The 27,437-nt window shown below is 57.7% G+C and overlaps 2 protein-coding genes across 3 annotated transcripts; one reads left to right on the top strand and one right to left on the bottom strand.

Annotated features, from left to right (window-relative positions):
* Positions 1 to 272: 272 nt before the first annotated feature.
* LOC310650670 (acid-sensing ion channel 1C-like) lies at positions 273 to 17,511 on the top strand. 2 transcript variants are annotated; one of them, XM_083380252.1, is made up of 11 exons: positions 273 to 539; positions 6,074 to 6,224; positions 6,577 to 6,704; positions 6,898 to 7,048; positions 10,890 to 10,946; positions 11,066 to 11,219; positions 14,207 to 14,298; positions 16,220 to 16,299; positions 16,565 to 16,636; positions 16,993 to 17,036; positions 17,190 to 17,511. In XM_083380252.1, exons 1-11 carry the CDS (start codon positions 411 to 413, stop codon positions 17,272 to 17,274), a joined length of 1,143 nt encoding a protein of 380 aa, XP_083236378.1. In that variant the 5' UTR covers positions 273 to 410; the 3' UTR covers positions 17,275 to 17,511. The 2 variants fall into 2 exon arrangements, with proteins under 2 accessions (XP_083236378.1, XP_083236379.1); XM_083380253.1 differs by having other exon boundaries at positions 273 to 456.
* Positions 17,512 to 17,757: 246 nt separating this feature from the next.
* Positions 17,758 to 22,762, bottom strand: CDK5 (cyclin dependent kinase 5). The gene is made up of 12 exons (XM_083380254.1): positions 22,581 to 22,762; positions 21,598 to 21,686; positions 21,244 to 21,311; positions 21,043 to 21,103; positions 20,031 to 20,087; positions 19,819 to 19,914; positions 19,155 to 19,229; positions 18,719 to 18,815; positions 18,565 to 18,634; positions 18,355 to 18,415; positions 18,152 to 18,232; positions 17,758 to 18,030 (listed from the first exon to the last, which is right to left on the bottom strand). The coding sequence occupies exons 1-12, from the start codon at positions 22,615 to 22,617 to the stop codon at positions 17,944 to 17,946; spliced, it is 879 nt and encodes a 292-aa protein (XP_083236380.1). The 5' UTR covers positions 22,618 to 22,762; the 3' UTR covers positions 17,758 to 17,943.
* Positions 22,763 to 27,437: the final 4,675 nt, after the last annotated feature.

A 27,437-nucleotide genomic window follows, 5' to 3' on the forward strand; every position in this document is an offset into this window, starting at 1 on the left:
GGCATCCGCCACGTCTTCTCGGCGGGGCCCCTGACACCGCGCCGCACGGGCTGGGCTGTGGCTGTCCTGGCCGCCCTGGGGATCGCCCTGTACCAGGTGGCCGAGCGGATTTGGCATTACGCCGAGCACAGCCACCTCACCGCGCTGGGCGAAGAAGGGGTCCGAGGGCTCGCCTTCCCGGCTGTCACCTTCTGCAACGTCAACCGGGTCCGGAGGTCCCGGCTGACCCCCGACGATCTGTACTGGGCGGGCCGAGAACTGCTGGGCGTGGAGCTGTCTGACTACGCAGCGTACGGCCGAGCCTTGGGCTGGCCCGACCCCGAGGCCTCCCGAGCTTTCCCCAGCCGGAGCTTCGACACCCGGGAATTTGTGACGCGCACCGGCCACGCCTTGGAGGAGATGCTGATGGGATGCCGCTTCGGGAACCGGGCCTGTGGCACCAGGAACTTCAGCACCGTGAGTGCTCCTCACTTCTGCTCCGGGGCCACCCTTTGGCTGCAGAGAAGCCCCCGCTCTTCTTCTGGCCTCCGTGCCCGAAGGTGACTGGAGCTTCTGGACCCAGGCCTGGCCCCTCTTTAGCCATGGGGAGGCACACTGCCGGGACGGGAAGTTTGCCACGAGACTCCTCTCAGACGGCCCGTGGCCCCTTCCTCTCCCCACGGCAGACGAGGGAGAATTCCTGACTTGGAAAAAGGGCTGGCTTGACCCAGACTGAACCGGGCCCTCCCCTTAGGAGCAGGTGCAGTGGCAGCCCGTTTTTGCACCCCGAGGTGTGGCGGTCTCCCATTTTTTCACCCTGCGGCACGGGAGCGTCCCGTTCTTTGCTCGCCGAGGCACGCGTCGTCCCGTTTTTGTACCTCGAGGTGCGGCGGCACCCCGTATTTGGACCCCGAGGTGCGATGGCAGCCCATTTTTGCACCCCGAGGTGTGGCGGTCTCCCATTTTTTCACCCTGTGGCACGGGGGCGTCCCGTTCTTTGCTCACTGAGGTGCGCGTCGTCCCATTTTTGCACCTCAAGGTACGGCGGCACCCAGTTTTTGGACCCCGAGGTGCGATGGCAGCCCGTTTTTGCACCCTGAGGTGTGGCGGTCTCCCATTTTTGCACCCTGCGGCACAGGGGCGTCCTGTTTTTTGCTCGCCGAGGCATGCGGCGTCCCATCTTTGTACGTTGAGGTGCGGCAGCAGCCCGTTTTTGGACCCCGAGGTGCAATGGCAGCCCGTTTTTGCACCGCGAGGCGCAGTGTCCTGTTTTTGCGCCCCGCAGCTGCGGAGCTAGCACAAGTGGGTGTGTGTGCACGCACTGGCCAGCTTGTCCTGTCACCCAGTGCTCAGCGGCTTACGGCCCACTATCGGGCCGTGGCCCACAGGTTGGGGACCCCTGTGGTAAGAGACCATTGGGTGGCTTCTTTGCTTTCCTGGTGCCAATTCCTTTGTTGGGGGGCAGGGCCCAGCATGCATGGGGGCGATGCCAGTCGCCTTCTCCAGGCTAGCTCCCAAAGAAGGGGGGCAGCTGCCCCGGCGAAGCTCAGCGCCCCGAACTGTGCGACTCTTCCCCAGCCCTCATCCTCTTCCAGCGCCGTGTTTCTCTGGATGCCGGGCGAAGTGGGTTGAGGGGACAAGAGGGTCCCTAGGGGTGCCAAGAGGTGGCGGCGGGGTTGGCTGGTGGCGGCGGCGGCAGCTGCCCCCCTCTCCGGCCCTTCCTCCCTCTCTGCTCCCGACGGGCGCTCCGGTTACACACCCCGGCACTGCGTCAGCCGTATTGGGAGGCGGCGTACGCCGAGTGAGCGATATCTGAGCCAGACAGCCGAGACGCTGCCTCTTGGGTGCCTATCTCACGGCTGAGGGCTCTGCGTCAATTTTGGGGGGGGTCTACACGCGGGAGGGGGGGAAGGGGCGAGGAGGAGGAACCCTGAGGCCATCTAGCCTGGCCCTTCCGTGCCTCCTCCGTCAAGCGACCCGTGAGATTTTTGAGAGGGAGCGGCAGGAGCGCTGAAAACGCCCAGAGGCCAGAAACACCGGAACGCCTTCCCTGAATCTGCTAGCCAGGCGCACCCCTTCACACACACACACACACACACACACACACACACACCACACACAGAGAGACCCAAGAAGTGAAGGTGAAGGAGGGAATCCATCGGCCCAGCTGTAGGACTGGCCTTTTTACGTCTCCGCGGGCAACTTGACCTCCAGTTGCGTCCGCCGAACGTGGAGGGCGGAGGGCCTGACCACAAGGCAGCGTCTTGAACATGGGTCTTCAAACTCGGCCCTTTTATGACTCATGGACTTCAACTTCCAGAATTCCTCAGCCAGAGTGCCTGGCTGAGGAATTCTGGGAGTTGAAGTCCATGAGTCATAAAAGGGCCGAGTTTGAAGACCCATGGTCTTGAAGAACAATTCTTTTAAAATGGGGGGGGGGTGTAAAACTGGATCCAGGAAACGACAGACCTATCAGCCTGACCTCAATACCTTGGAAGATCCCGGAAAAAAGATAAATCAAGCAAGGAATCGGCAAAACACCAAGAGGCGAACTAAGTCATTCCCCTAAGCCGACGTGGGGTTGTCAAAAAACCAGATCGTGCCGGGTGACTCTTACTGCCTTCTTTGATAGAATACAGCCGGAAGGGACCTTGGAGGTCATCTAGTCCAACCCCCCTGCTGAAGCAGGAGACCCATGTTCTATTTCTATTTATTTCTATTTCTATTTATTTCTATTTCTTAGTAGTAGTAGTAGTAGTAGTAGTAGTAGTAGTAGTAGTAGTTGGAAGGGACCTTGGAGGTCATCTAGTCCAACCCCCCTGCTGAAGCAGGAGACCCATGTTCTATTTCTATTTATTTCTATTTCTATTTATTTCTTTTTCTTAGTAGTAGTAGTAGTAGTAGTAGTTGGAAGGGACCTTGGAGGTCATCTAGTCCAACCCCCCTGCTGAAGCAGGAGACCCTTGTTCTATTTCTATTTCTATTTCTATTTATTTCTATTTCTTAGTAGTAGTAGTAGTAGTTGGAAGGGACCTTGGAGGTCATCTAGTCCAACCCCCCTGCTGAAGCAGGAGACCCATGTTCTATTTCTATTTATTTCTATTTCTATTTATTTCTATTTTTAGTAGTAGTAGTAGTAGTAGTAGTAGTAGTAGTAGTTGGAAGGGACCTTGGAGGTCATCTAGTCCAACCCCCCTGCTGAAGCAGGAGACCCATGTTCTATTTCTATTTATTTCTATTTCTATTTATTTCTATTTCTTAGTAGTAGTAGTAGTAGTAGTAGTAGTTGGAAGGGACCTTGGAGGTCATCTAGTCCAACCCCCCTGCTGAAGCAGGAGACCCATGTTCTATTTCTATTTATTTCTATTTCTATTTATTTCTTTTTCTTAGTAGTAGTAGTAGTAGTAGTAGTAGTTGGAAGGGACCTTGGAGGTCATCTAGTCCAACCCCCCTGCTGAAGCAGGAGACCCTTGTTCTATTTCTATTTCTATTTCTATTTATTTCTATTTCGTAGTAGTAGTAGTAGTAGTAGTTGGAAGGGACCTTGGAGGTCATCTAGTCCAACCCCCCTGCTGAAGCAGGAGACCCATGTTCTATTTCTATTTATTTCTATTTCTATTTATTTCTATTTCTTAGTAGTAGTAGTAGTAGTAGTTGGAAGGGACCTTGGAGGTCATCTAGTCCAACCCCCCTGCTGAAGCAGGAGACCCATGTTCTATTTCTATTTATTTCTATTTCTATTTATTTCTATTTATTTCTATTTCTTAGTAGTAGTAGTAGTTGGAAGGGACCTTGGAGGTCATCTAGTCCAACCCCCCTGCTGAAGCAGGAGACCCATGTTCTATTTCTATTTATTTCTATTTATTTCTATTTCTATTTATTTCTATTTCTTAGTAGTAGTAGTAGTAGTAGTAGTAGTAGTAGTTGGAAGGGACCTTGGAGGTCATCTAGTCCAACCCCCTGCTCTGGCAGGAAACCCTTACAGAATAACAGAGTTGGGAGGGACCGTGGAGGTCATCTAGTCCAACCCCCTGCTTATTAGGGTTCTTTCCTTATTCTCCCGTCTGGGGCCTGGAGGGCACAAACTTGGGCTTTACAGGGGGGCGTGCGTCCTTTCCTGGTTTTCACACTTGCTGAGGACCCCGCGGTCGTGGGTCCGAACGCGGCAACTGGCTCATCCTTCGTCCCGGCTTTCGTGACCACCCGAGACGCCAAACCCGAGCAGGGAGGCCGGGTTCGCTAAGCGGCCGGCCGTGTCGCTGAAGGACGGCAGGGGTTTTGCCTAAGCCCGGCGGCCAGCGCGGTTGTCGGACGGGGCTAAAACCCCACTGTCTCGCTTAGCGACGGAGAACGTTGGGCCCGGCTGCCCTCGTCCGTCGAGTATTAGCGGTTGCTCCTCGGTCCTTGGTGGTTTGGACGGGGAGGGGGCTTCAGGCAGGGAAGGGGCCGGTCAGTGGGGAGGGGGGAGGGGAGCTGGGGAGGGGGGGAGGACGCCGAAACAACGCAAATGAAGAACAGGGATCCTCTGTGGATCCAGTTAACGTCCTCTGGACCCCTCTGCCTAGGGCGCGTAACGAAAGGGCCGGGGGTGGGGGTGGGGTTTCAGAGCTTGGAAGAGCATCGGAAGGAATGAAGCCCTGCGGGGTGGGGAGCAGAAGGGCACCCCCAAAGTCCATCGTCTCTCCCCAGGCCCCTCTCCCTCTCTCCCCCTCTTTCTCTCTTTCCCCATCACCCGCTCGCTCTTGCTCTCTCTCTCTCCTCTCCTCTCTGCCTCTCTCTTTCCATCTCTCCCTCTCTCCGACTTCCCCCTCTCTCTGTGTGTGTGTCTCCCTCTCCACCTCCCTCCCTCTCTCTCTCTCTCTATATATATATATATATATTCATCTTTCTCTTTCCCCATCACCCGCTCGCTCTTGCCGTCTCTCTCCTCTCCGTCTCTGCCGCTCTCTTTCCATCTCTCCCTCTTTCTCCCCCTCTGTATCCCTCTCTCTCCATCTCTCTTTCCCTCTCCGACTTCCCCTCTGTGTGTGTGTGTGTGTGTGTGTGTGTGTGTCTCCCTCTCCACCTCCCTCCCCCTCTCTCCAACTCTCCATCTTTCTGTTTGTGTGTGTGTGTATATATATATATACACGTATACATATACACACATACATCATTCATTCATTCATTCATACATACATACATACATACATATATATGTAGTCAAAAAGCCTTGACAAATACTTAACACACATTTGCCTTGCCTTCTAGCTAGTAAAAGAGAGAAAGAACCTGTGGCTCAGGAAGTTAAAACAACTGCCTAATATACAATCAGCCCAGGTTCGAATCTCAGATAAAGGGTATGACTGACTGATGAGAACATAAAGAGTTCGAAATGATCATCTCAGCCTCCCAAAATTCTTTATTAGCAATTTGAATAATTTGCACAAATAATGAGCTGTCATAAGTTGACTATATCCTGTGGATAAGCCTTGAGTCAGGCCAAAACAGGAATGAAAGAGTTAATTAGCAAGGTAGGGGTGTGTGTGTGTGTGTGTGTGTGTATAAAATGTTAACTATTTAGATTACCTTGCTAGGCCCCAAACATGGGGCAAATCTTTATTTCCTGTTTTCAGCCTATCTTGAAGGCCATCAAACAGGCTGTAGTCACACCGGACAGTTCATATATTTGTGTAAATTACTAACAAAGAATTAAGGGAGACTGAAATGCATTTCTAACTCATTAGTCTTCATCAGTCAGACATACCCTTCTGAGATTCGAACCTGGGCTTTTTGCACATTAGGCAGTGTATTTACCTCTTGAGCCACAGGATCTCTCTCGCTCTGTTAGCTTTCTGCAAGGGGAGATATGTGTCAAATGTTAACTATTTAGCTAACAGAGCGAGAGAGATCCTGTGGCTCAAGAGGTAAATACACTGCCTAATGTGCAATCAGCCCAGGTTCGAATCTCAGAAGGGTATGGCTGACTGATGAAGACTAATGAGTCTTATAATCTCTCTCCCTCTCTCTCCTCTCCATCTCTCTCTCTCTCTCTCTCTGTGTCTCCCTACCTGGGTATGACTGTCTCTCCCTCTCCCCCCCCGCCCCCCCGCAGAGTTTCACCCGGCTGGGCAAGTGCTACACCTTCAACTCGGGGGCCGCCGGCTACGAGCTGCTGACCACGGTCAAGGGCGGGACGGGCAACGGCCTGGAGCTGATGCTGAACATCCAACAGGACGAGTACCTGCCCATCTGGGGGGACACCGGTGAGCACTCCGCACCCCTCCCTCCCTCCCTCCTTCCCGAGATCCTCGTGGGCCTGCAGCCGAGAGGCTCCGGTCTGCCCCTCGGAGGGCGCCAGAGTAGGGCTGCCAATACGGGGCGGGGGTGGGGGGGTCTTCCTCCATCACTCGCTAAACACCAGGGTCTCCGGGGAGGAGAGGGGCACGGCGGCTCAGGCGACGGCGGGCCCAACATCCTCCTGGACGGAGGGAGAGCATCGGCAGCTGGTGGGGGGCCCAGGAGTAGCCAGGAGGGGCCGGGGAAGCGGGGAAGGGTCCCCTTGCGCCTCCCCCTTGACCGAGGATAACAACCCCCCTCTCCCTCTCTGCCTCGCAGACGAGACCTCCTACGAAGCGGGCGTGAAGGTGCAGATCCACAGCCAGGGCGAGCCCCCGTCCATCGACCAGCTGGGCTTCGGAGTCGCCCCCGGCTTCCAGACCTTCGTCTCCTGCCAAGAGCAAAGGGTATTGCTTCGCTCGACGCCTCCAGTGGCATACGGCTGGCGGGGCATCCCTCCCAGCGGGACCAAATCACACACACACACCCGGAATCCGGAGCTTTGTGTGTGTGTGTGTGTGTGAGAGAGAGAGAGATCTGGGGACTCCCGGGGTCCCTTCTCCAGGGTGGGCTGACCCTCGCCCCGCTGTCGCCCCGCAGCTCTTCTACCTCCCGGCCCCCTGGGGGGACTGCCAGGCCAGCCCCACCCTGTCGGCGTTCTTCCCCAACTACAGCGCGGCCGCCTGCCGGATCGACTGCGAGACGCGCTACCTGGCTGAGAACTGCAACTGCCGCATGGTGCATATGCCAGGTCAGGTTGTGTGTGTGTGGGGGGGGTAGATGCCTGGTGTGTGTATGGGGGAGGGAGGGCTGAGCTCGGTCTATTCCCTTCTCGGGGCCTGGGAATAGAGCCGGAAAGGGACCTTGGAGGTTCTCTAGTCCGACCTCCGGCCCAAGCAGTGGAGACGAGACAAGACGTCTCTTCCGGAAAACCTCCAGCCATGGAGGATCCCCGGCTTCTTCTGGTGGCAAGCAGTTCCACCGGTTTAATTGTCTTCTCTCCTGGATTCCAGGTTGCCTCTCACCTCGACGGGTGCCCACCCGTCGTTTCTCGTCCTGGTGCTTTGGAGAAGAGGCGGACCACCCCCTCCCCCTTTTCCTTGGGGGCGGCCCCTCAAATCCTGGAAGGCTGCTATCATGTCCCACCCCCACCCCCACCCCCCACGGTCCGTCTTTTCTCCAAGGCCGGCCATTCCCAATTCCAGCAGCAACTCTCCCACGTATGTTTTTGTCTCCGGGCTCATAGTTCACGGGCGTCACACTGCCAGCGCACGGGCCGGATGCCGAAAGGGCGCCCACCCGAGCTCCAGCAATGGAGGAAAAGTTGCGATATGAGAGAAAGACAAGAGAGAGAGAGAGGGGGGGGGATGGAGAGGGAGGGGGAGAGGAGAGAGATGGAAGAGGTGGAGAGAGGAGAGAGGGAGGGAGAAAGAGGGAGGTATAGAGAGAGGGAGAGGGAGAGGGAGAAAGATGGAGAGATGGGCACAGAAAGAGAGAGAGAGGAAGTTGGAGAGAGAAAGAGAGGGAGGGAGAAAGAGGGAGGTATAGAGAGAGGGAGAGGGAGAAAGATGGAGAGAGATGGAGAGAGATGGGCACAGAAAGAGAGAGAGGAAGTTGGAGAGAGAGAGAGGGAGGGAGAAAGGGACGGAGAGGGAGAGAGAAAGATGGAGAGAGCTGGAGAGATGGGCACAGAAAGAGAGAGAGGAAGTTGGAGAGAGAAAGAGAGAGGGAGGGAAAAAGAGGGAGGTATAGAGAGAGAGGGAGAGGGAGAGAGAAAGATGGAGAGAGATGGAGAGAGATGGGCACAGAAAGAGAGAGAGGAAGTTGGAGAGAGAAAGAGAGAGGGGGGGAGAAAGAGGGAGGTATAGAGAGAGAGGGAGAGAGAGAGAAAGATGGAGAGAGATGGAGAGAGATGGGCACAGAAAGAGAGAGAGGAAGTTGGAGAGAGAAAGAGAGAGGGGGGGAGAAAGAGGGAGGTATAGAGAGAGAGGGAGAGGGAGAGAGAAAGATGGAGAGAGATGGAGAGAGATGGGCACAGAAAGAGAGAGATGAAAGAGGTGGAGAGAGGAGAGAGGGAGAGAGAAAGAGGGAGGTATAGAGAGAGGGAGAGGGAGAGGGAGAAAGATGGAGAGATGGGCACAGAAAGAGAGAGAGAGGAAGTTGGAGAGAGAAAGAGAGGGGGGGAGAAAGAGGGAGGTATAGAGAGAGGGAGAGGGAGAAAGATGGAGAGAGATGGAGAGAGATGGGCACAGAAAGAGAGAGAGGAAGTTGGAGAGAGAGAGAGGGAGGGAGAAAGGGAGGGAGAAAGGGACGGAGAGGGAGAGAGAAAGATGGAGAGAGCTGGAGAGATGGGCACAGAAAGAGAGAGAGGAAGTTGGAGAGAGAAAGAGAGAGGGGGGGAGAAAGAGGGAGGTATAGAGAGAGAGGGAGAGGGAGAGAGAAAGATGGAGAGAGATGGAGAGAGATGGGCACAGAAAGAGAGAGAGGAAGTTGGAGAGAGAAAGAGAGAGGGGGGGAGAAAGAGGGAGGTATAGAGAGAGGGAGAGGGAGAAAGATGGAGAGAGATGGAGAGAGATGGGCACAGAAAGAGAGAGAGGAAGTTGGAGAGAGAGAGAGGGAGGGAGAAAGGGAGGGAGAAAGGGACGGAGAGGGAGAGAGAAAGATGGAGAGAGCTGGAGAGATGGGCACAGAAAGAGAGAGAGGAAGTTGGAGAGAGAAAGAGAGAGGGGGGGAGAAAGAGGGAGGTATAGAGAGAGAGGGAGAGGGAGAGAGAAAGATGGAGAGAGATGGGCACAGAAAGAGAGAGAGAGGAAGTTGGAGAGAGAAAGAGAGAGGGAGGGAGAAAGAGGGAGGAGAGAGAGGGAGATATGGTAAGAGAGGGAGTGATGGGGAACGAGAAAGAGGGAGAGAAATGGAGAAACGGATATATATAGAGAGGGGGGAAAGAGAGATGGAAGAGGTGGAGAGAGGAGAGGAGAAAGATGGATATATATATATATACTGCTCAAAAAAATAAAGGGAACACTTAAACAACACAATCTACTGTATTTAATAGTAGGGTGTCTTATTTTCTGTTCCCTTTATGTTTTTGAGCAGTGTGTGTGTGTGTGGATGACGTTCCTCCAGGCCTTCCTGTCCTCCCCCATCTTCTGGAGTCCATTTAAGCTGACGCCTCCTGCTTCAGTGACTCCGTCCAGCCGCCTCCTCCTCCGTCGTCCCCTTCTTCTCTCGCCCTCAACCTTTCCCGGAATGAGGCTCTTCTCCAGTGAGTCCCTCCTTCTCCTTAGGGGGCCAAAGGATTTGAGTTTCAGCTTCAGGATCTGGCCTTCTAAAGAGCAGTCAGGGTGGATCTCCTCTAGGACTGACCGGTTTGATCGCCGTCCGAGGACGTCTCCGTGGTCATGTGGCCGGCATGACTCGACGCCAAAGGCGCACGGAACGCTGTTACCTTCCCACCATAGTGGTCCCTATTTTTCTACTTGCATTTTTTACGTGCTTTCGAACTGCTAGGTTGGCAGAAGCTGGGACGCGTAACAAGCGCTCACTCGGCTACGCAGCACTCGGGATTCGACCCGCCAAACTGCCGACCTTCTGATCGACAAGCTCAGCGTCCCAACCCACTGAGCCACCGCGTCCCTATATATATATGTGTGTGTGTGTGTAATTTTTTTTTTGGCTCGCTAACAAAGAATAAAGGGAGACCGATATGATCATTTCAAACTTATTTGTTCTCATCAGTCAGCCGTACCCTTCTGAGATTCGAACCTGGGCCGACTGCGTCTTAAGCAGTTGTTTTAAAAATAAAATAAAGAGGGGAAGAGAGAAAGATGGAGGGAGCTGAAGAGAGATGGGGAGAGAGAAAGAGAGAGTTTGGGCATCTCTTCAGAGGAAGTTGGGGAGAGAGAGAGAGAGGGAGAGATGGAAAGAGAAACGGAGAGAGATGGAGAGAGATGGCAAGGGAGGGAGTGATGGGGAACGAGAAAGATGGAGAGAAATGGAGATAGAGGGAGCGATGGAGATATAGAGAGGGGGGAAAGAGGAGAGATGGAAGGTGTGCAGAGGAGAGAGAGAAAGATGGATATATATATATAGTAAGAGGGGAACAGAAAGAGGGAGAGCGGGATAGGGAACTGAAGAGATGGGGGAGAGAGCGAGAGCGGGCATCTCTTCAGAGGAAGTTGGAGAGAGAGATGGAGAGAGGAGAGAGATGGAGATATATATAGATATATACTGCTCAAAAAAATAAAGGGAACACTTAAACGACACAATGTACTATATTTAATAGTAGGATGTCTTACTCTCTGTTCCCTTTATTTTTTTTGAGCAGTATATATATATTGTAATTGGGTTATATTTCAAGGTTAGTGTAATTATTTTAATTGTTTTTAATTTTTGTAACTTGTTGCATTGTTTTAAAAAAACCTTGTGAACCGCCCTGAGTCCTACGGGAGAAGGGCGGTATATAAGTTTAATAAAATTAAATAAATAAATAAATAAAATATAGAGAGGGGGGGATCCATTTCAGGGATCCGTCCACTAGGATTCTCGCCCCCGCCCCCCCACTGATCTCTGCTCTTCCCCCCCCCGGACAGGCAACGCCAACGTCTGCAGCCCGGAGCAGTACAAGGAATGTGCGGACCCCGCCCTGGGTGAGCCGGGACACACACACCCCACGCACACACACACAACCTCACCCTCCGGGGACGGGGAGGGTGTGGAGGTGGGTGCCTGTGGTGAGCAACGTGGCCTTCCCCCCGCTTTGCTCCAGAGTTCTTGGTGGAGAAGGACGACAGCTTCTGCTCCTGCCAGATGCCTTGCGAGGCGGTGCGCTATAGCAAGGAGCTCTCCGTGGTCAAGATCCCCAGCAAGGCCTCGGCGAAGTATCTCGCGAGGAAGTACAATCGGAGCGAGCAGTACATTGCGTGAGTGGCCCCCGCCCTGCATGCCCACGCGCCGGGGGGAGGGGCGCCACGGGCCCCACACCCGTCACCCCTGTGTCTATCCCGCCACGGACCCGCTCAGCCCACCAGGGTGCACTGACCAAAGAGAAACCCGCTACGGCAGGGGGTCCCCAACCTCTGGGCTGCAGCCCACTACTACCGGGCCGAAAAGCCCGTCGGAACCGGGACGCAGAAGTGCGCGTCTTCGCTTACGCCAGCAGCGGGAAAGCGCCTGGGCGTGCCTGCCGCTCGCGCAAATGCAGCCGCACGCCCGTGCCTGCTCCTTGCGCGAATGCAGCTGCACATACGGGCCTGCCGCTCACGCACACGGAGCTGGACATCCACGTCCACCCCTCGCCCGAATCGAGCTGCAGACACATGCCTGCCGCTCGGACAAGTGGAGCTGCACACACACGTCCACCATTCCCTCAAAGCTGCGCCCACCTGCCTGCCGCTCGCGCAAAAGCAGCTGCGCATGTGTGCTCACCTCTGGCGCAAAGGGAGCTGCGTGCGGAAATGCAGCTGCACACGCATGGCTGCTGCTCGTACGACTGCAGCTGCAGGCACGTGCCTGCCGCTCGCAGAAGTGGAGATGCAGCAGTCGCTCCAATGGAGCTGCACACACACACGTCCAGCCCTCAAAGGCAGCTCCAGATGTGTCCACCCCTCGCTCAAATGGAGCTGCACACACACACGTCCACCTCTCGCTCAAAGGCCGCTCCAGATGTGTCCACCCCTCGCTCAAATGGAGCTGCACACACACACGTCCACCTCTCGCTCAAAGGCAGCTCCAGATGTGTCCACCCCTCGCTCAAATGGAGCTGCACACACACACGTCCACCTCTCGCTCAAAGGCAGCTCCAGATGTGTCCACCCCTCGCTCAAATGGAGCTGCACACACACACGTCCACCTCTCGCTCAAAGGCCGCTCCAGATGTGTCCACCCCTCGCTCAAATGGAGCTGCACACACACACGTCCACCTCTCGCTCAAAGGCAGCTCCAGATGTGTCCACCCCTCGCTCAAATGGAGCTGCACACACACACGTCCACCTCTCGCTCAAAGGCAGCTCCAGATGTGTCCACCCCTCGCTCAAATGGAGCTGCACACACACACGTCCACCTCTCGCTCAAAGGCCGCTCCAGATGTGTCCACCCCTCGCTCAAATGGAGCTGCACACACACACACGTCCACCTCTCGCTCAAAGGCAGCTCCAGATGTGTCCACCCCTCGCTCAAATGGAGCTGCACACACACACGTCCACCTCTCGCTCAAAGGCAGCTCCAGATGTGTCCACCCCTCGCTCAAATGGAGCTGCACACACACACGTCCACCTCTCGCTCAAAGGCCGCTCCAGATGTGTCCACCCCTCGCTCAAATGGAGCTGCACACACACACGTCCACCTCTCGCTCAAAGGCAGCTCCAGATGTGTCCACCCCTCGCTCAAATGGAGCTGCACACACACACGTCCACCTCTCGCTCAAAGGCAGCTCCAGATGTGTCCACCCCTCGCTCAAATGGAGCTGCACACACACACGTCCACCTCTCGCTCAAAGGCAGCTCCAGATGTGTCCACCCCTCGCTCAAATGGAGCTGCACACACACACGTCCACCTCTCGCTCAAAGGCCGCTCCAGATGTGTCCACCCCTCGCTCAAATGGAGCTGCACACACACACACGTCCACCTCTCGCTCAAAGGCAGCTCCAGATGTGTCCACCCCTCGCTCAAATGGAGCTGCACACACACACGTCCACCTCTCGCTCAAAGGCAGCTCCAGATGTGTCCACCCCTCGCTCAAATGGAGCTGCACACACACACGTCCACCTCTCGCTCAAAGGCCGCTCCAGATGTGTCCACCCCTCGCTCAAATGGAGCTGCACACACACACGTCCACCTCTCGCTCAAAGGCAGCTCCAGATGTGTCCACCCCTCGCTCAAATGGAGCTGCACACACACACGTCCACCTCTCGCTCAAAGGCAGCTCCAGATGTGTCCACCCCTCGCTCAAATGGAGCTGCACACACACACGTCCACCTCTCGCTCAAAGGCCGCTCCAGATGTGTCCACCCCTCGCTCAAATGGAGCTGCACACACACACGTCCACCTCTCGCTCAAAGGCAGCTCCAGATGTGTCCACCCCTCGCTCAAATGGAGCTGCACACACACACGTCCACCTCTCGCTCAAAGGCAGCTCCAGATGTGTCCACCCCTCGCTCAAATGGAGCTGCACACACACACGTCCACCTCTCGCTCAAAGGCCGCTCCAGATGTGTCCACCCCTCGCTCAAATGGAGCTGCACACACACACGTCCACCTCTCGCTCAAAGGCAGCTCCAGATGTGTCCACCCCTCGCTCAAATGGAGCTGCACACACACACGTCCACCTCTCGCTCAAAGGCAGCTCCAGATGTGTCCACCCCTCGCTCAAATGGAGCTGCACACACACACGTCCACCTCTCGCTCAAAGGCAGCTCCAGATGTGTCCACCCCTCGCTCAAATGGAGCTACACACACATGCCTGCCACTCGTGCGAATGGTGCGGCACACCCACGTCCACCCCTTGTGCAAATGGAGCTGCACACACATGCATGCCGCTCACGCGAATGGAGCGACCCACCCATGTCCACCCCTCGCGCGAATGGAGCTGCACACACATGCATGCCGCTCACGCGAATGGAGCGACCCGCCCACATCCACCCCTTGTGCAAATGGAGCTGCACACACATGACTGCCGCTGGCGCGAATGGAGCGGCCCACCCACGTCCACCCCTCGCGCGAATGGAGCACCAGGTGTCTGCCGCTCGCGTGAATCCGTCCGCTGTTTCCCACCCACCCTCCACCACAACCCCCGGTCTGGAAGGTGGAGAGGTTGGGGAAAGTCTGCTAGTGCAGCGCAGAAGGACCAGCGTGGGTGCCCGCTACCCTCCGTCGACGCCCCGGGTGACCCTCCGCCCTCCGGTCCCCACAGGGAGAACCTACTGGTGCTGGACATCTTCTTCGAGGCCCTGAACTACGAGACCATCGAGCAGAAGAAGGCCTACGAGGTGGCCAGCCTGCTGGGTGAGTGAGCGGCCCGGGAGAGCCGGGGCATCGGCGACGGGGAGCTGGGCCGCCACTGTCCGCCTTTGGAGCAGGGTGTGTGTGTGTGTGTGTGTGTGTATCTCATGCCCCTGCGGGTTCTGACCCGCATCCGTCCGGACGCAGAAATGACCTTTGGCTTTAGTTTCTCCGGGCAGTTCAATCAAGGGTGAGATCATCCATTTCCCCACCCACCCAATCCTGAAAGATTGGATGCGCGGATGGCGTTGCCTAGTTGGGTTGCGAAAGGTCTGCAAGGAAAGCACGGGCGCAGCGAGCAGCGAGGACCCCACAGTCCTCCTCCTCCTCCTCCTCCCTAGCACTGATGAGGTTCCCTAGTTGGGTCCTGAGACGTCTGCCAGCTCAGAGAGCAGCTAGGACCCCACAATCCTTTCTTTCTTTCTTTCTTTCTTTCTTTCTTTCTTTCTTTCTTTCTTTCTTTCTTTCCTTTCTTTCTTTCTTTCTTTCTTTCTTTTTCTTTTCTTTCTCCTTCTCCTTCTCTTCCTCCTCCTCCCTTCCTCCACCTCCGCAAACCCCCCTCCCTTCTTACACTGATGAGGTTCCATAGTTGGGTCATGAAATGTCTGCCAGCTCAGAGAGCAGCAAGGACCCCACAATCCTTTTTCTTTCTTTTCTTTTTTCTTTTCTTTTTCTTTCTTTCTTTTTTCTTTCTTTCTTTCTTTCTCTTTCTTTCTTTCTTTCCTTTTTTTTTCTTTCTTTCTCCTCCTCCTCCTCCTCCTCCCTTCCTCCACCTCCACAAACCCCCCTCCCTTCTTACACTGATGAGGTTCCCTAGTTGGGTCCTGAGACGTCTGCCAGCTCAGAGAGCAGCAAGGACCCCACAATCCTTTTTCTTTCTTTTCTTTTTTCTTTTCTTTTTCTTTCTTTTTTCTTTCTTTCTTCCTTTCTTTCTTTTTTTCTTTTTTTTTCTCTTCTTCTTCTCTTCCTTCTCCTCCTGCACCTCCGCAACCCCCCTTCCCTTCTCGCACTGATAATGTTCCCTAGTTGGGTCATGAGACGTCTCCAAGCAAACCACCCAACTCAGAGAGCATCAAGGACCCCACAGTCCAATCTTTCTTTCTTTCTTTCTTTCTTTCTTTCTTTCTTTCTTTCTTTCTTTCTTTCTTTCTTTTTCTTTCTTTCTTCCTTCCTTCCTTCTCTTTCTTTCTTTTTCTTTCTTTCTTTTTTTCTTTCTCTTTCTCTTTATTTCTTTTTCTTTCTTCCTTTCTCTCTCTTTTTCTTTCTCTTCTTCTCTTCCTCCTCCTGCACCCCCGCACAAACATCCCCCTCCCTTCTTGCACTGATCATGTTCCCTAGTTGGGTCGTGAAACATCTCCAAGGAAAACCACCCAGCTCAGAGACCCCCCCCGAGTACCCCACCATACACCACCATCTGGCCAAAGAGGCGGGGGGAGCCACGGCCGGCACCCCAGGAAGCGCTTCCAAGGCAGGGGCTGCTTTCGCCCTGCAAAACTAAACCCCCCCCTCCCCTCAAAGCTCCATCTTAACAATTTGGAGGCTACATTCTGCATGTGGGCAGCCGGCGGGGAAATTGAGGCCTGGGCTCGGCGCATCCTTGACCACCCCCCCCCCACATCCAGAAGGCCGGGCCGGAGACTGGAGCATTAATGCAGGGGTCTCCAATCCCCTAGCTGCGAGCCGCGCCAGTCCGCACAGAGAAGCAAAGCCCCATCCGCGGGATGCGAGCAGCACAGAAAAAACCGCGCGCCCTCCGGTCTACGGGAAAGCCTGTCTCCGCCGAACCGGTCCCCGGTGCCCGAAAGGTTGGGGGGGGAATCTCTGGATTGATGGATGCCCCCTGAACGTTGGCGGGAGGGTGAGTGCCGCCGGCGCCCAGGGAAGGGCGCCGGCACTCTTGACGGCGCCCGCTTTGCCCTTGCAGGGGACATTGGGGGCCAAATGGGCCTGTTCATCGGGGCCAGCCTGCTCACCCTGCTGGAGATCTTTGATTACCTGTACGAGGTAAGTGGCACCAGGGGAGGAGCGGCGTGGCCCGCTTCCCGACGCCCGAAAAACAGCGGGGATGCCAGGCGTAGGTGCCAAGCGCCTTCTCGTTCTGGCTCCCTTCTTCCTCCCCCGCCCGGAAACGAAGTAGGGGGCTGAGGATCTGGTCCCACCTGCTCCGGGATGGGCTTTGGGGTCCTCTGTGCCCGCTTCAGCCTGGCACCGTGTCACCCCACCCCCACCCCCACGGCTTCTGCCAGCTCTTTCGCCTCTTCCTGGCCAGGTGCTGCGCGACAAGCTGTCCAGTTACTACCAGGGCCGGAAGGAGGCCCAGCACAGCAACAGCGACAACCTGGTAGGTGGCACACAAACACACACACACTCAACCTAGCCCCTGAGACCCCCCCTCCTGAAAACCAGCAAGGAGCTTGAGACCCAATTGGGGGGTGTCCTTAAGAGAGACCCAGCAGCAGTAAGGAGGTTTGGGGGTGGGTGGGCAGCATCCATGACGTTACGTACGTGCTCCGAAACACCCTTGCCCGTTTTTTTCACCGCCTGTGTCCTCTGGCGTCTCCCCCCCTGCCAGGGTCTCACCTCATTGCCGTTTCTCCGCCCCCGCCCCCTCTTTCTCTCCCCCCCTCCCCGCTTTCACCCCGTCCCCACCCCTCTTCTCTCCCTCCCCGCTTCCATTTGGCATCCCACCTGCGCCAGGAGTACGTGGACCTCCCCCGCGGCCAGCTGTCCCCTCCGCCCAGGTAGCGGTCTCACCCCCTCCCTCCCTCTCTCTCCCGGTCCCCCACCCTGGAGGGAGGGGGTGGACCGAAGGCCAGGGGGGAGGGCACCGTGAGCCCTGCCCACCCATCTCCACCCCTAAAGCCCCTCTTTTTCCATCTCTGCCCCCACCGCAGAGCGCCTGCCATCCGCTGCGCGGCCACTCGGACAGCATCGTGGTCGGCTACCCCACGAGCGGGATACCTCGTCACGCCGCTCTGACCAGCTTCGAGGAGTTCGCCTGCTGAAGACACACCACACACACCACACACACACACACAACCGCCTACCCGGGGACGGATCCCCTGGCCGACTCCGGGACAGCCGCCCCGACAACCTGGCGAGCCCGTCTAGCACTCGCGGAGATAAAGGCTGGACTACGGCGTTCCACGGCAGCCTCAGAGGCCCCCTCCCCAGTACCTTGACTGCTGCTGTATCCGTCTGTCATTAAAGGGTCTACTTGGGAACAGAGCGTGTGCTTGTCCGAAAGACTTTGCGGGGGGGGGGCAGCGGCGTTAAATGGGGCGGGGGGAGCTCTAGGAAGAGAAGGAGCGAGTTGATGGGGGGGCATGGTTTGTGGGGATCCCTGCCTCCCCCCGCTTGCAATTCAGGCCCAACGGGGGGAGAGGGGGGAGCGAGGAAGGAAAGAAGAGCCCCCCCTTTTTGTCGCAGGTGAGGAAAAAAAGCACAGGAAAGACAACGAGAGACCCAAGCAACTTTTATGGAACGGGCAGCTGGTCACACCGACGACGACAAAGTCACAGCTGGTCCCGGAAAAAAAGAAGGATTTGGCCCCGGGCTGCCCTGGGAAGGGTTGGAGAGGGAGGAAGGGGAGGGGCCAGGCGGGCCCCCCTCCTCCCACGGCGCCCCACCGCCGCGTCAGGTGGACCCTCAGGGGGGGCAGAAGTCCGTGAAGTAGGGATGCTGCAGAGCGTCTTCGGCCGAGATCCGGTGCATCGGGTTGCATTTCAACAGGTTCTGCCAAGGGAAGGAGAGCCGGGACCCTCAAAACGGGCATGTGTGTGTGTGTGTGTGCGCCCTGGGGGGGCGGGCGGAGGGAAGGGCCGAGCAGCCGGGGAGGGGGAGGGCAACAACTCACCTGCAAAAGGTCCCGTCCGGTCGTGTTCAACTTCGGCACCACGTTGACCAGCGAAGTCGTGGCGGGGTACATGGGGTAGGGCTGAGGAGGAGCGGGCCGGGCGAGGGGTCAGAGGTCAGCCGAAGCGCCCCCCAACTCCCTCCCTCCCGGCACTGCCCCACATCCCCCCCCCCGTGGGTGGGTGGTGGGAAAACCCTCCTGACCTTATAATCGGGGAGTTTCGACATGCCCGGCCACTGCTCTTCGGTGGGGGTGCCCAGCAGCGTGGAGGAGTAAAGGATCGGGCAGAGTCTTCGCCTGTCCTGCCCCACCCCTTTGCGCCCCCCCTGCCAACTGTACTGTTTCCCCCCCCCAAGCCCTCCCCTCCTGGCACCACCGTTTTGCCCCCCCCCTCTCCCCAGCCGCAAGGATATCGGAAGATGCGCTTCAGCTGGTCGTCCACGTCGTTGCCCGGAAACAGGGGGCGTCCGGCGTTGGCCAGCTCTGGAGAGGGAGGGGGAAAGAGTCCGAGTCCCCAAAAAACAGACGGAGGCCCCCCCTTTATACACACACACACACCAGCCTCACCTGCAAAAATGCAGCCGGCCGACCACATGTCAATGGAGGTGGAGTACAGTTTGGCCCCAAAAAGCACGTCGGGGGGACGGTACCAGAGGGTCACCACCTGGGAGGAGACACCCCCGCCCCACCCCAAACCGGGCCGTGGGGGGGGGGGCTGGAGGTCAAGAGAGCAGCAGAAGTCCCCCCCTTTTTTTTCCCCTCCCAACTTGGGGCAGAGAACAGAGTCCCCCCCCTCCCGCCCGCCCGCCCAGAACGATACTGCCGCGCGGAGGGCAGGAACGGACGGTTCCATGGTTCCCCATTCTGGGTGGGCATCCTGGCGGGAGGAAGCGGGCCAGCCCATTGTGCCTGCGGGGTGGGGCTGGAGGGGGGGAGGTTTGCCTTGGTGTGGGGTGCAGAGAAGGGACACCCACCCCTCTTCTCGGCCAGGGGCTTTGCTCACCTCTGCCGAATAACAGCGTACCGGGATGCCGAAAGCCCGCGCCAGTCCGAAGTCTGCCAGCTTCAGCTCCCCATTCTGCCCCACCCCCAAAAAACAAGACAGGCGGTCAGGAAGGGAAGAAGCTACCGGGGGGGGCACACAGCGGGGGGGCTCCTTCTGGCTCACCGTCGGGGAGGAACGACATTCCACCTCCCCCCCCCCAGAGCCGAGCAATTTGGGCAAGCGGGAGAAGTGTCGGCACGAGGCCGGCGCACCCCGGGTGCTTTTCTGCCCCATTTTTGCGGGGTTCCCGCCCGGAGGAGCATCGGGGTCCCCAGACCGGGCTGGAGGGGGGAGTGGAGAAGCAGAGGGAGGTGGGTAAAAAACCTCCAGACTTGGGTGCTAATTCTGCCGCCACCACCACCACCACCCTTCCCGGCACCCAACTGCAGAGCCGGGCCCCCGCACCGGCGGTATCATTTGCCCATATACCGCAGCCGATGCCAGCCGCGCGTGCATCTGGGGCCTGGGAGAGGGGCCCGTTCCGCCTCTGAGCGGGCCCAGGGCCAACATTGGCACCCGTCGCTCAGCCTGGCGCTTTCTTTCTTCACCGGAGCTGGAAGGGGGAGGGCCGGCAAAGGAGACACACACACAGACACACACACACACACACCCTTGGACTCACCCGGTTGATGAGCAGGTTTTGAGGCTTCAGGTCGCGGTGCAGGACGTTGCGGCTGTGGCAGAAGCCCAGGCCTTTCAACAGCTGGTACATGAAGGACTGCAGGGGGGGGCAGAGGTGTGTGGGAGGGGTGGCGTGCCCGTGAGCCAGCCTGCCAATTGCCTGCTGCCCTGCGAAAGCCGAAGCGTGCCATCCCGGACGATCCCCCGTCTCACCTTCACAATCTCGGCGTCCAGGTCGCCGTTGCAGCTGTCGAAATACTTCTTCAGGTCCTGTGGGTGGGGGGGGCAGGGTCAGCAGAGGGAGGGGTGCAGCAGCCCCCCCTGACTTCTGGGGGGGCCAAAATCTCCCCACTTCCGCCCCCCTCCCCCATTTCAAGTAGCCCCAGCAAGGATCGCAGGAGGTTGAAGGGCGAGAAAAGGGGAGAGGTGAAAGGGCAGAATTTAGCGGAGGGGGGGCGTTCACAAGGGTGCAGTTCCTTCCCCCCCTCCTCCGTGCGGGACAGGAAGAGGGAGCCAAAGTACAGGAAGTCCTCGCCCGGCAACCATTTCGCTTAGTGACCATTCCGAGTCGCAAAAGCGACTTGCGGCCGTTTTTCGGAGCTGCTACTTTCGTGGTCTCGGGCTCGAAATCCAGCGGTTCTGTTTTACGACCGCGGCCGTCTCCCGAGGTCCCATGATTTTCCCCTACCACACCCCCTTTTTTTTTTGGTCGACTTGTCTGACCGGCAAGAAGCCAGGCTTGCTGAACGACCGGGGGGGGGGGCTAACTTAGCGACCGCAGGGATTCCCTTAACATGGCGGTCGAGAAAGGCCACCAAATGGGGCAAAGCCCGCTTCGCACACGTCTCACTTAGCGAGGTGGTGGTGAAGTTGAGGACTACCCGCATGGTGGCTCTCGACGGCCCTCTCCCCATTATCAGGCCCCCTCCCCCTTTCCACCGGGGGTGGGAGGCCGTGAGCCAGCAGGGGGGGGGACAAACAGCCTCCCCAGGGCCCTTGAGCCTGGGACGGCCAGGGGGATGCCGGACAGTGGGGAGGGCTGGGGGCACGGGGGGGGGGAAATTGGGGGCGCCAACTGTGGAGTGGGGAGGGGGGCCTCTTATGGCCCGCCCCCAGCAGGAGAACACTCGCTTCCAGCCCGCCAATCTGGGCCAGAAGGGAGACTCGGGCACCTCTGCTCGCGCCCCAGGAAAATTGAGGGCGGGACCCGCTTTGGTTGCCTTACTTGGTCGCAGAACTCAAAGACCAGTGTCAGCTTCTTGTCGCTGTGCAGGACGTCGTGCAACCTGAAAGGGGAAGGGAGGGGGGAAACAGTCTGGGCGAGGGGGGTCTTCCCCGGCAATCACCCCACCCCCACCCCCAAAGGAGGGGGGACCCCGCAAAGCCCCCTCCTCCTTCGCCCCGCCCCCGGTTCCCGGAGACTGACCGCACAATGTTCTTATGCTTGAGCTCTTTCAGCAGGCAGATCTCCCGCAGGGCCGAGCTGGGGACCCCCTAAAAAAGAGAGAGGGAGGGAGGGAGTGGGGGTGAGAAGCGGGGAGGGGGGCTGCCCCCTCCCCTTTGGAAGGACGGGACCCCCAAATCCCTCCGGGACGCAGCTGAAGGGTGGAAGGAGACGGGTCGGGGGTGAGCATCCTGCGCAGCCCCCCTCGCACTGGGAAAGTGTGGCGGGTCGACCAGCGCAGAAGCAGGAGACCCCCCGCCCCCCCGGGACTCTCATTCCTCCCTCACACACCCCCTCCCCTCCCTCACCCCGGGAAAGGGTGGGGTGGGGGCTCACCTCGTCGTCGTCATCCAGTCGGACCCGTTTGAGGGCCACGATCTCGTGGGTCTCCCGGTTCTTGGCTTTGAAGACGGTCCCGTAGGTGCCTGGGGGAGGGGAGGGGGGAAAGCACAGCTCAAGAGAGACCCCCCCCGAAGCCCGCCACCTCGCTGGAGGGAGGGAGGCCCCGGCCTCGTCGCCCCCTCCCTTCCCCTGCAGCCTCTCCGCCTTTGCGCTAGGCAGGGGGGCACCCACGGGTGGAGTTGGGGGGGTCTCCCTCCAGGCTGGGCATCCCACCCCCAACCAAGCCCCCCCAAACCCTCCCAGCCCTAGCACCCCACCCCGTGATAGGGAGGGGGGATGGCCTCCTGGCCCCCTCCCACTGTATCCCCTCCTCTGGGCTAAGAAGAGGGCGCCCACGGGTGGTGGGGGTCTCCCTCCGGGCTGGGCATCCCACCCCCAACCAAGCCCCCCCAGAGCACCCTCCCAGCCCTAGCCCCCCCACCCCGTGATAGGGAGGGGGGGCTGGCCTCCTTCGCCCCCTCCCTTCCCCTGCTGCCTCTTCTCTGGGCTAGGCAGGGGGGCGCCCACGGGTGGGTTTGGGGGAGGTGTCTCCAACCAAGCCCCCCCCCCAGAATCCCCACCCACCATTAACCCCCCACTCAGCCCTAGCCCCCACCTCGCGGCGGGGAATGGGGAGGGGTGGCCTCCTTCGCCCCCTCCCCTGCATCCTCTCCTCCGCGCTAAGCGGGGGGGGGCGCCCCCGGGTGGGGTTGGGGAGGGGTCTCCAACCAAGCCCCCCCCACAGAATCCCCACCCACCATTAACCCCCAGCCCTAGCCCCCCCCCCAGCCCGCGACAGGGAGGGGGGGCTGGCCTCCTGGCCCCCCTCCCTTCCCCTGCATCCTCTCCTCCGGGCTAGGCGGGGGGGCGGCCACGGGTGGGGTTGAGTGTGTGTGGGGGGGTCTCCCACCCTCCCCCTCGCAGGGACGCCCACCCACCCTCTCCGATCTTCTCCAGCTTCTCGTATTTCTGCATGGCGGGGGCTCCGGCCGCCGACGCTTCCCCGCCCCCACCCCCCCCAGCCCGGCTCGGCTCGGCTCGGCTCGGCTCGGCTCGGCCCGGCTCGGCTCGGCCGACCCTCCTCCTCCTCCTCCTCCTCCTCCCTCGCTTTTGCCTGCTTCCCCGGCGCAGTCCAGCCGATGGGGACTGCAACTCCCGGCATGCCTCGCTTTCCCCGGCGCAGCCGCCCTGCCCCGCCCCGCCTCCCGCCGAAAGACTACGGCTCCCGGCAGGCCTGGCGGCTCTTCGCGCAGGATCGGGGAATCCGGGGAGAGGCGGGAGGGACCGCGGAGGGCGTCTAGTCCAGCCCCCTGCTCGGACAGGAGAACCTTTTAGAGAACCTTAGAAGGATAGAGCTGGAAGGGACCGCGGAGGTCATCTAGTCCAACTCCCTGCTCAGACAGGAGAACCTTTAGAGAACCTTAGAAGGATAGAGCTGGAAGGGACCGCGGAGGTCATCTAGTCCAGGCCCCACCCAAGCAGGAGACCCTTCCAGAATCATTAGAAGGACGGACTTGGAAGGGACCTCAGAGGTCATCTAGTCCAGCCCCCACCCAAGCAGGAGACCCTTCCAGAATCATAGCGTAACAAGCTGGAAGAGAGCTCGGAGGTCATCTAGTCCAGCCCCCTGCTCGGACAGGAGAACCTTTAGAGAACCTTAGAAGGACAGAGCTGGAAGGGACCGCAGAGGTCATCTAGTCCAGCCCCCACCCAAGCAGGAGACCCTTCCAGAATCATTAGAAGGACGGACTTGGAAGGGACCGCGTAGGTCATCTAGTCCAGCCCCCACCCAAGCAGGAGACCCTTCCAGAATCATAGCGTAACAAGCTGGAAGGGAGCTCGGAGGTCATCTAGTCCAGCCCCCTGCTCGGACAGGAGAACCTTTTAGAGAACCTTAGAAGGATAGAGCTGGAAGGGACCGCGGAGGTCATCTAGTCCAGCCCCCGCTCGGACAGGAGACCCTTAGAGAATCATAGCGTAACAAGCTGGAAGGGACCTCAGAGGTCATCTAGTCCAGCCCCCTGCTCGGACAGGGAGAACCCTTTTAGAGAACCTTAGAAGGATAGAGCTGGAAGGGACCTCGGAGGTCATCTAGTCCGACCCCTGCTCGAGCAGAAGACCCTTACAGAACCTTAGAAGGATAGAGCTGGAAGGGAACTCGGAGGTCATCTAGTCCAGCCCCCACCCCGAGCAGGAGACCCTTACAGAATCATTAGAAGGACGGACTTGGAAGGGACCTCAGAGGTCATCTAGTCCAGCCCCCCGGCCCGAGCAGGAGACCCTTACGGAATCATAGCGTAACAAGCTGGAAGGGACCTCGGAGGTCATCTAGTCCAGCCCCCTGCTCGGACAGGAGAACCTTTTAGAGAACCTTAGAAGGATAGAGCTGGAAGGGACCGCGGAGGTCATCTAGTCCAGCCCCCCTGCCCGAGCAGGAGACCCTTACAGAATCATAGCATAACAGAGTTGGAAGGGATCTTAGAGGTCATCTAGTCCGACCTCCTGCTCAAGTATGAAACTCTTACAGAATCACAGAGTTGGAAGCGACCTTAGTGCTCATCTACTCCAGTTTCCTGCTCAAGCAGGAGACCCTTACAGAACCTTAGAATGATAGAGCCTGGAAGGGACCTCGGAGGTCATCTAGTCCAGCCCCCCACCCCGAGCAGGAGACCCTTCCAGAATCATAGAAGGACGGACTTGGAAGGGACCTCAGAGGTCATCTAGTCCAGCCCCCACCCAAGCAGGAGACCCTTACAGAATCATAGCATAACAGAGTTGGAAGGGATCTTAGAGGTCATCTAGTCCGACCTCCTGCTCAAGTATGAAACTCTTACAGAATCACAGAGTTGGAAGCGACCTTAGTGCTCATCTACTCCAGTTTCCTGCTCAAGCAGGAGACCCTTACAGAATCATAGAAGGGCAGACTTGGAAGGGACCTCAGAGGTCATCTAGTCCAGCCCCCCCGCCTGAGCAGGAGACCCTTCCTGAATCATTAGAAGGACAGACTTGGAAGGGACCTCAGAGGTCATCTAGTCCAGCCCCCTGCCCGAGCAGGAGACCCTTCCAGAATCATGAAATGACAGTGACGGGCTTTTTCGTTAACGTCCTCCGGCTCCCTCCCTCTTTCGGTGAGGGGTCTGACTCTTGGTCCTCGATTTACAACAATTCATTCAGTGACCGTTCCTAGTGACAACAGCAGTGAAAAAGGATCTTCGGAGCGTTTTTCCCCCCACTTACGACCGTGGCAGCATCCTCAAAGTCACGTGATCAAAATTCAGAGGCTTGGCAACCGGCTCATATTTACGGGGGTTGCACTGACTTGTGGACTTCAACTCCCAGAATTCCTCAGCCAGGATGCTCTAAGACGGGGGTTTTCCCACTGGGCCCTTTGGTGGCTTGTGGACTTCAACTCCCAGCATTCCTCAGTCAGGAGGCTTCAAGACAGGGGTCTTGCAAATGGGCCTTTTGGTGGCTTGTGGACTTCAACTCCCAGCATTCCTCAGCCAGGATGCTCTAAGATAGGGGGGGGTGTCTTGCAAATGGGCCTTTTGGTGGCTTGTGGACTTCAACTCCCAGCATTCCTCAGCCAGGATGCTCTTAGACAGGGGTCTTGCAAATGGGCCCTTTGTTGACTGCTGGACTTCAACTCCCAGAATTCCTCAGCCAGGATGCTCTAGGACGGGGGGGGGTGTCTTGCAACTGGGTCGTTTGGTGGCTTGTGGACTTCAACTCCCAGCATTCCTCAGCCAGGATGCTCTTAGACAGGGGTCTTGCAAATGGGCCCTTTGTTGACTGCTGGACTTCAACTCCCAGAATTCCTCAGCCAGGATGCTCTAAGATGGGGGGGGTGTCTTGCAACTGGGTCGTTTGGTGGCTTGTGGACTTCAACTCCCAGCATTCCTCAGCCAGGATGCTCTTAGACAGGGGTCTTGCAAATGGGCCCTTTGTTGACTGCTGGACTTCAACTCCCAGAATTCCTCAGCCAGGATGCTCTAGGACGGGGGGGGGGTGTCTTGCAACTGGGTCGTTTGGTGGCTTGTGGACTTCAACTCCCAGCATTCCTCAGCCAGGATGCTCTTAGACAGGGGTCTTGCAAATGGGCCCTTTGTTGACTGCTGGACTTCAACTCCCAGAATTCCTCAGCCAGGATGCTCTAAGATGGGGGGGGTGTCTTGCAACTGGGTCGTTTGGTGGCTTGTGGACTTCAACTCCCAGCATTCCTCAGTCAGGAGGCTTCAAGACGGGGGTCTTGCAAATGGGCCTTTTTGGTGGCTTGTGGACTTCAACTCCCAGAATTCCTCAACCAGGATGCTCTAAGACAGGGGTCTTGCAAATGGGCCCTTTGTTGACTGGTGGACTTCAACTCCCAGAATTCCTCAGCCAGGATGCTCTAAGATGGGGGGGGTGTCTTGCAAATGGGCCTTTTGGTTTCAACTCCCAGCATTCCTCAGTCAGGAGCTTCAAGACGGGGGTCTTGCAAATGGGCCTTTTTGGTGGCTTGTGGACTTCAACTCCCAGCATTCCTCAGCCAGATGCTCTAAGACAGGGGTCTTGCAAATGGGCCCTTTGTTGACTGCTGGACTTCAACTCCCAGAATTCCTCAGCCAGGATGCTCTAGGACGGGGGGGGGGGTGTCTTGCAACTGGGTCGTTTGGTGGCTTGTGGACTTCAACTCCCAGCATTCCTCAGTCAGGAGGCTTCAAGACGGGGGTCTTGCAAATGGGCCTTTTTGGTGGCTTGTGGACTTCAACTCCCAGAATTCCTCAACCAGGATGCTCTAAGACACACGTGTGTGTGTGTGTGTTGTGTGTGTGTGTGTGTTGCAAATGGACCTTTTGGTGGCTTGTGGACTTCACTCCCAGAATTCCTCAGCCAGGATGCTCTAAGATGGGGGTTTTCCCACTGGGCCCTTTGGTGGTTTGTGGACTTCAACTCCCAGAATTCCTCAGCCAGGATGCTCTAAGATGGGGGGGGTGTCTTGCAAATGGGCCTTTTGGTGGCTTGTGGACTTCAACTCCCAGCATTCCTCAGCCAGGATGCTCTTAGACAGGGGTCTTGCAAATGGGCCCTTTGTTGACTGCTGGACTTCAACTCCAGAATTCCTCAGCCAGGATGCTCTAAGATGGGGGGGGGTGTCTTGCAAATGGGCCTTTTTGGTGGCTTGTGGACTTCAACTCCCAGCATTCCTCAAGCCAGGATGCTCTTAGACAGGGGTCTTGCAAATGGGCCCTTTGTTGACTGCTGGACTTCAACTCCCAGAATTCCTCAGCCAGGATGCTCTAGGACGGGGGGGGGGGGTGTCTTGCAACTGGGTCGTTTGGTGGCTTGTGGACTTCAACTCCCAGCATCCTCAGTCAGGAGGCTTCAAGACGGGGGGTCTTGCAAATGGGCCTTTTTGGTGGCTTGTGGACTTCAACTCCCAGCATTCCTCAGCCAGGATGCTCTAAGACGGGGGGGGGGGGGGGGGGATTCTTGCAACTGGGCCGTTTGGTGGCTTGGGGACTTCAACTCCCAGAATTCGTCAACCAGGATGCTCTAAGACACACGTCTCTTTGTGTGTGTGTGTGTGTGTGTGTGTGTGTGTGTGTGTGTGTGTGTGTTTATGTGTGTGTGTCTGTGTGTCTTGCAAATGGGCCTTTTGGCGGCTTGTGGACTTCAACTCCCAGCATTCCTTCAGCCAGCCTGCCTGGCTGAGGAATTCTGGGAGTTTGAAGTCCAGCCGTCACCCAAGGGCCCAGTTTGCAAGACCCCCTGATGCAAGCGACCTTAAATAATAATAATAATTAAATAATAAT

Source organism: Vipera ursinii (genome assembly GCF_947247035.1).
Source record: "Vipera ursinii genome assembly, contig: scaffold_273, whole genome shotgun sequence".
Classification (NCBI taxonomy): Eukaryota; Metazoa; Chordata; class Lepidosauria; order Squamata; family Viperidae; genus Vipera; species Vipera ursinii.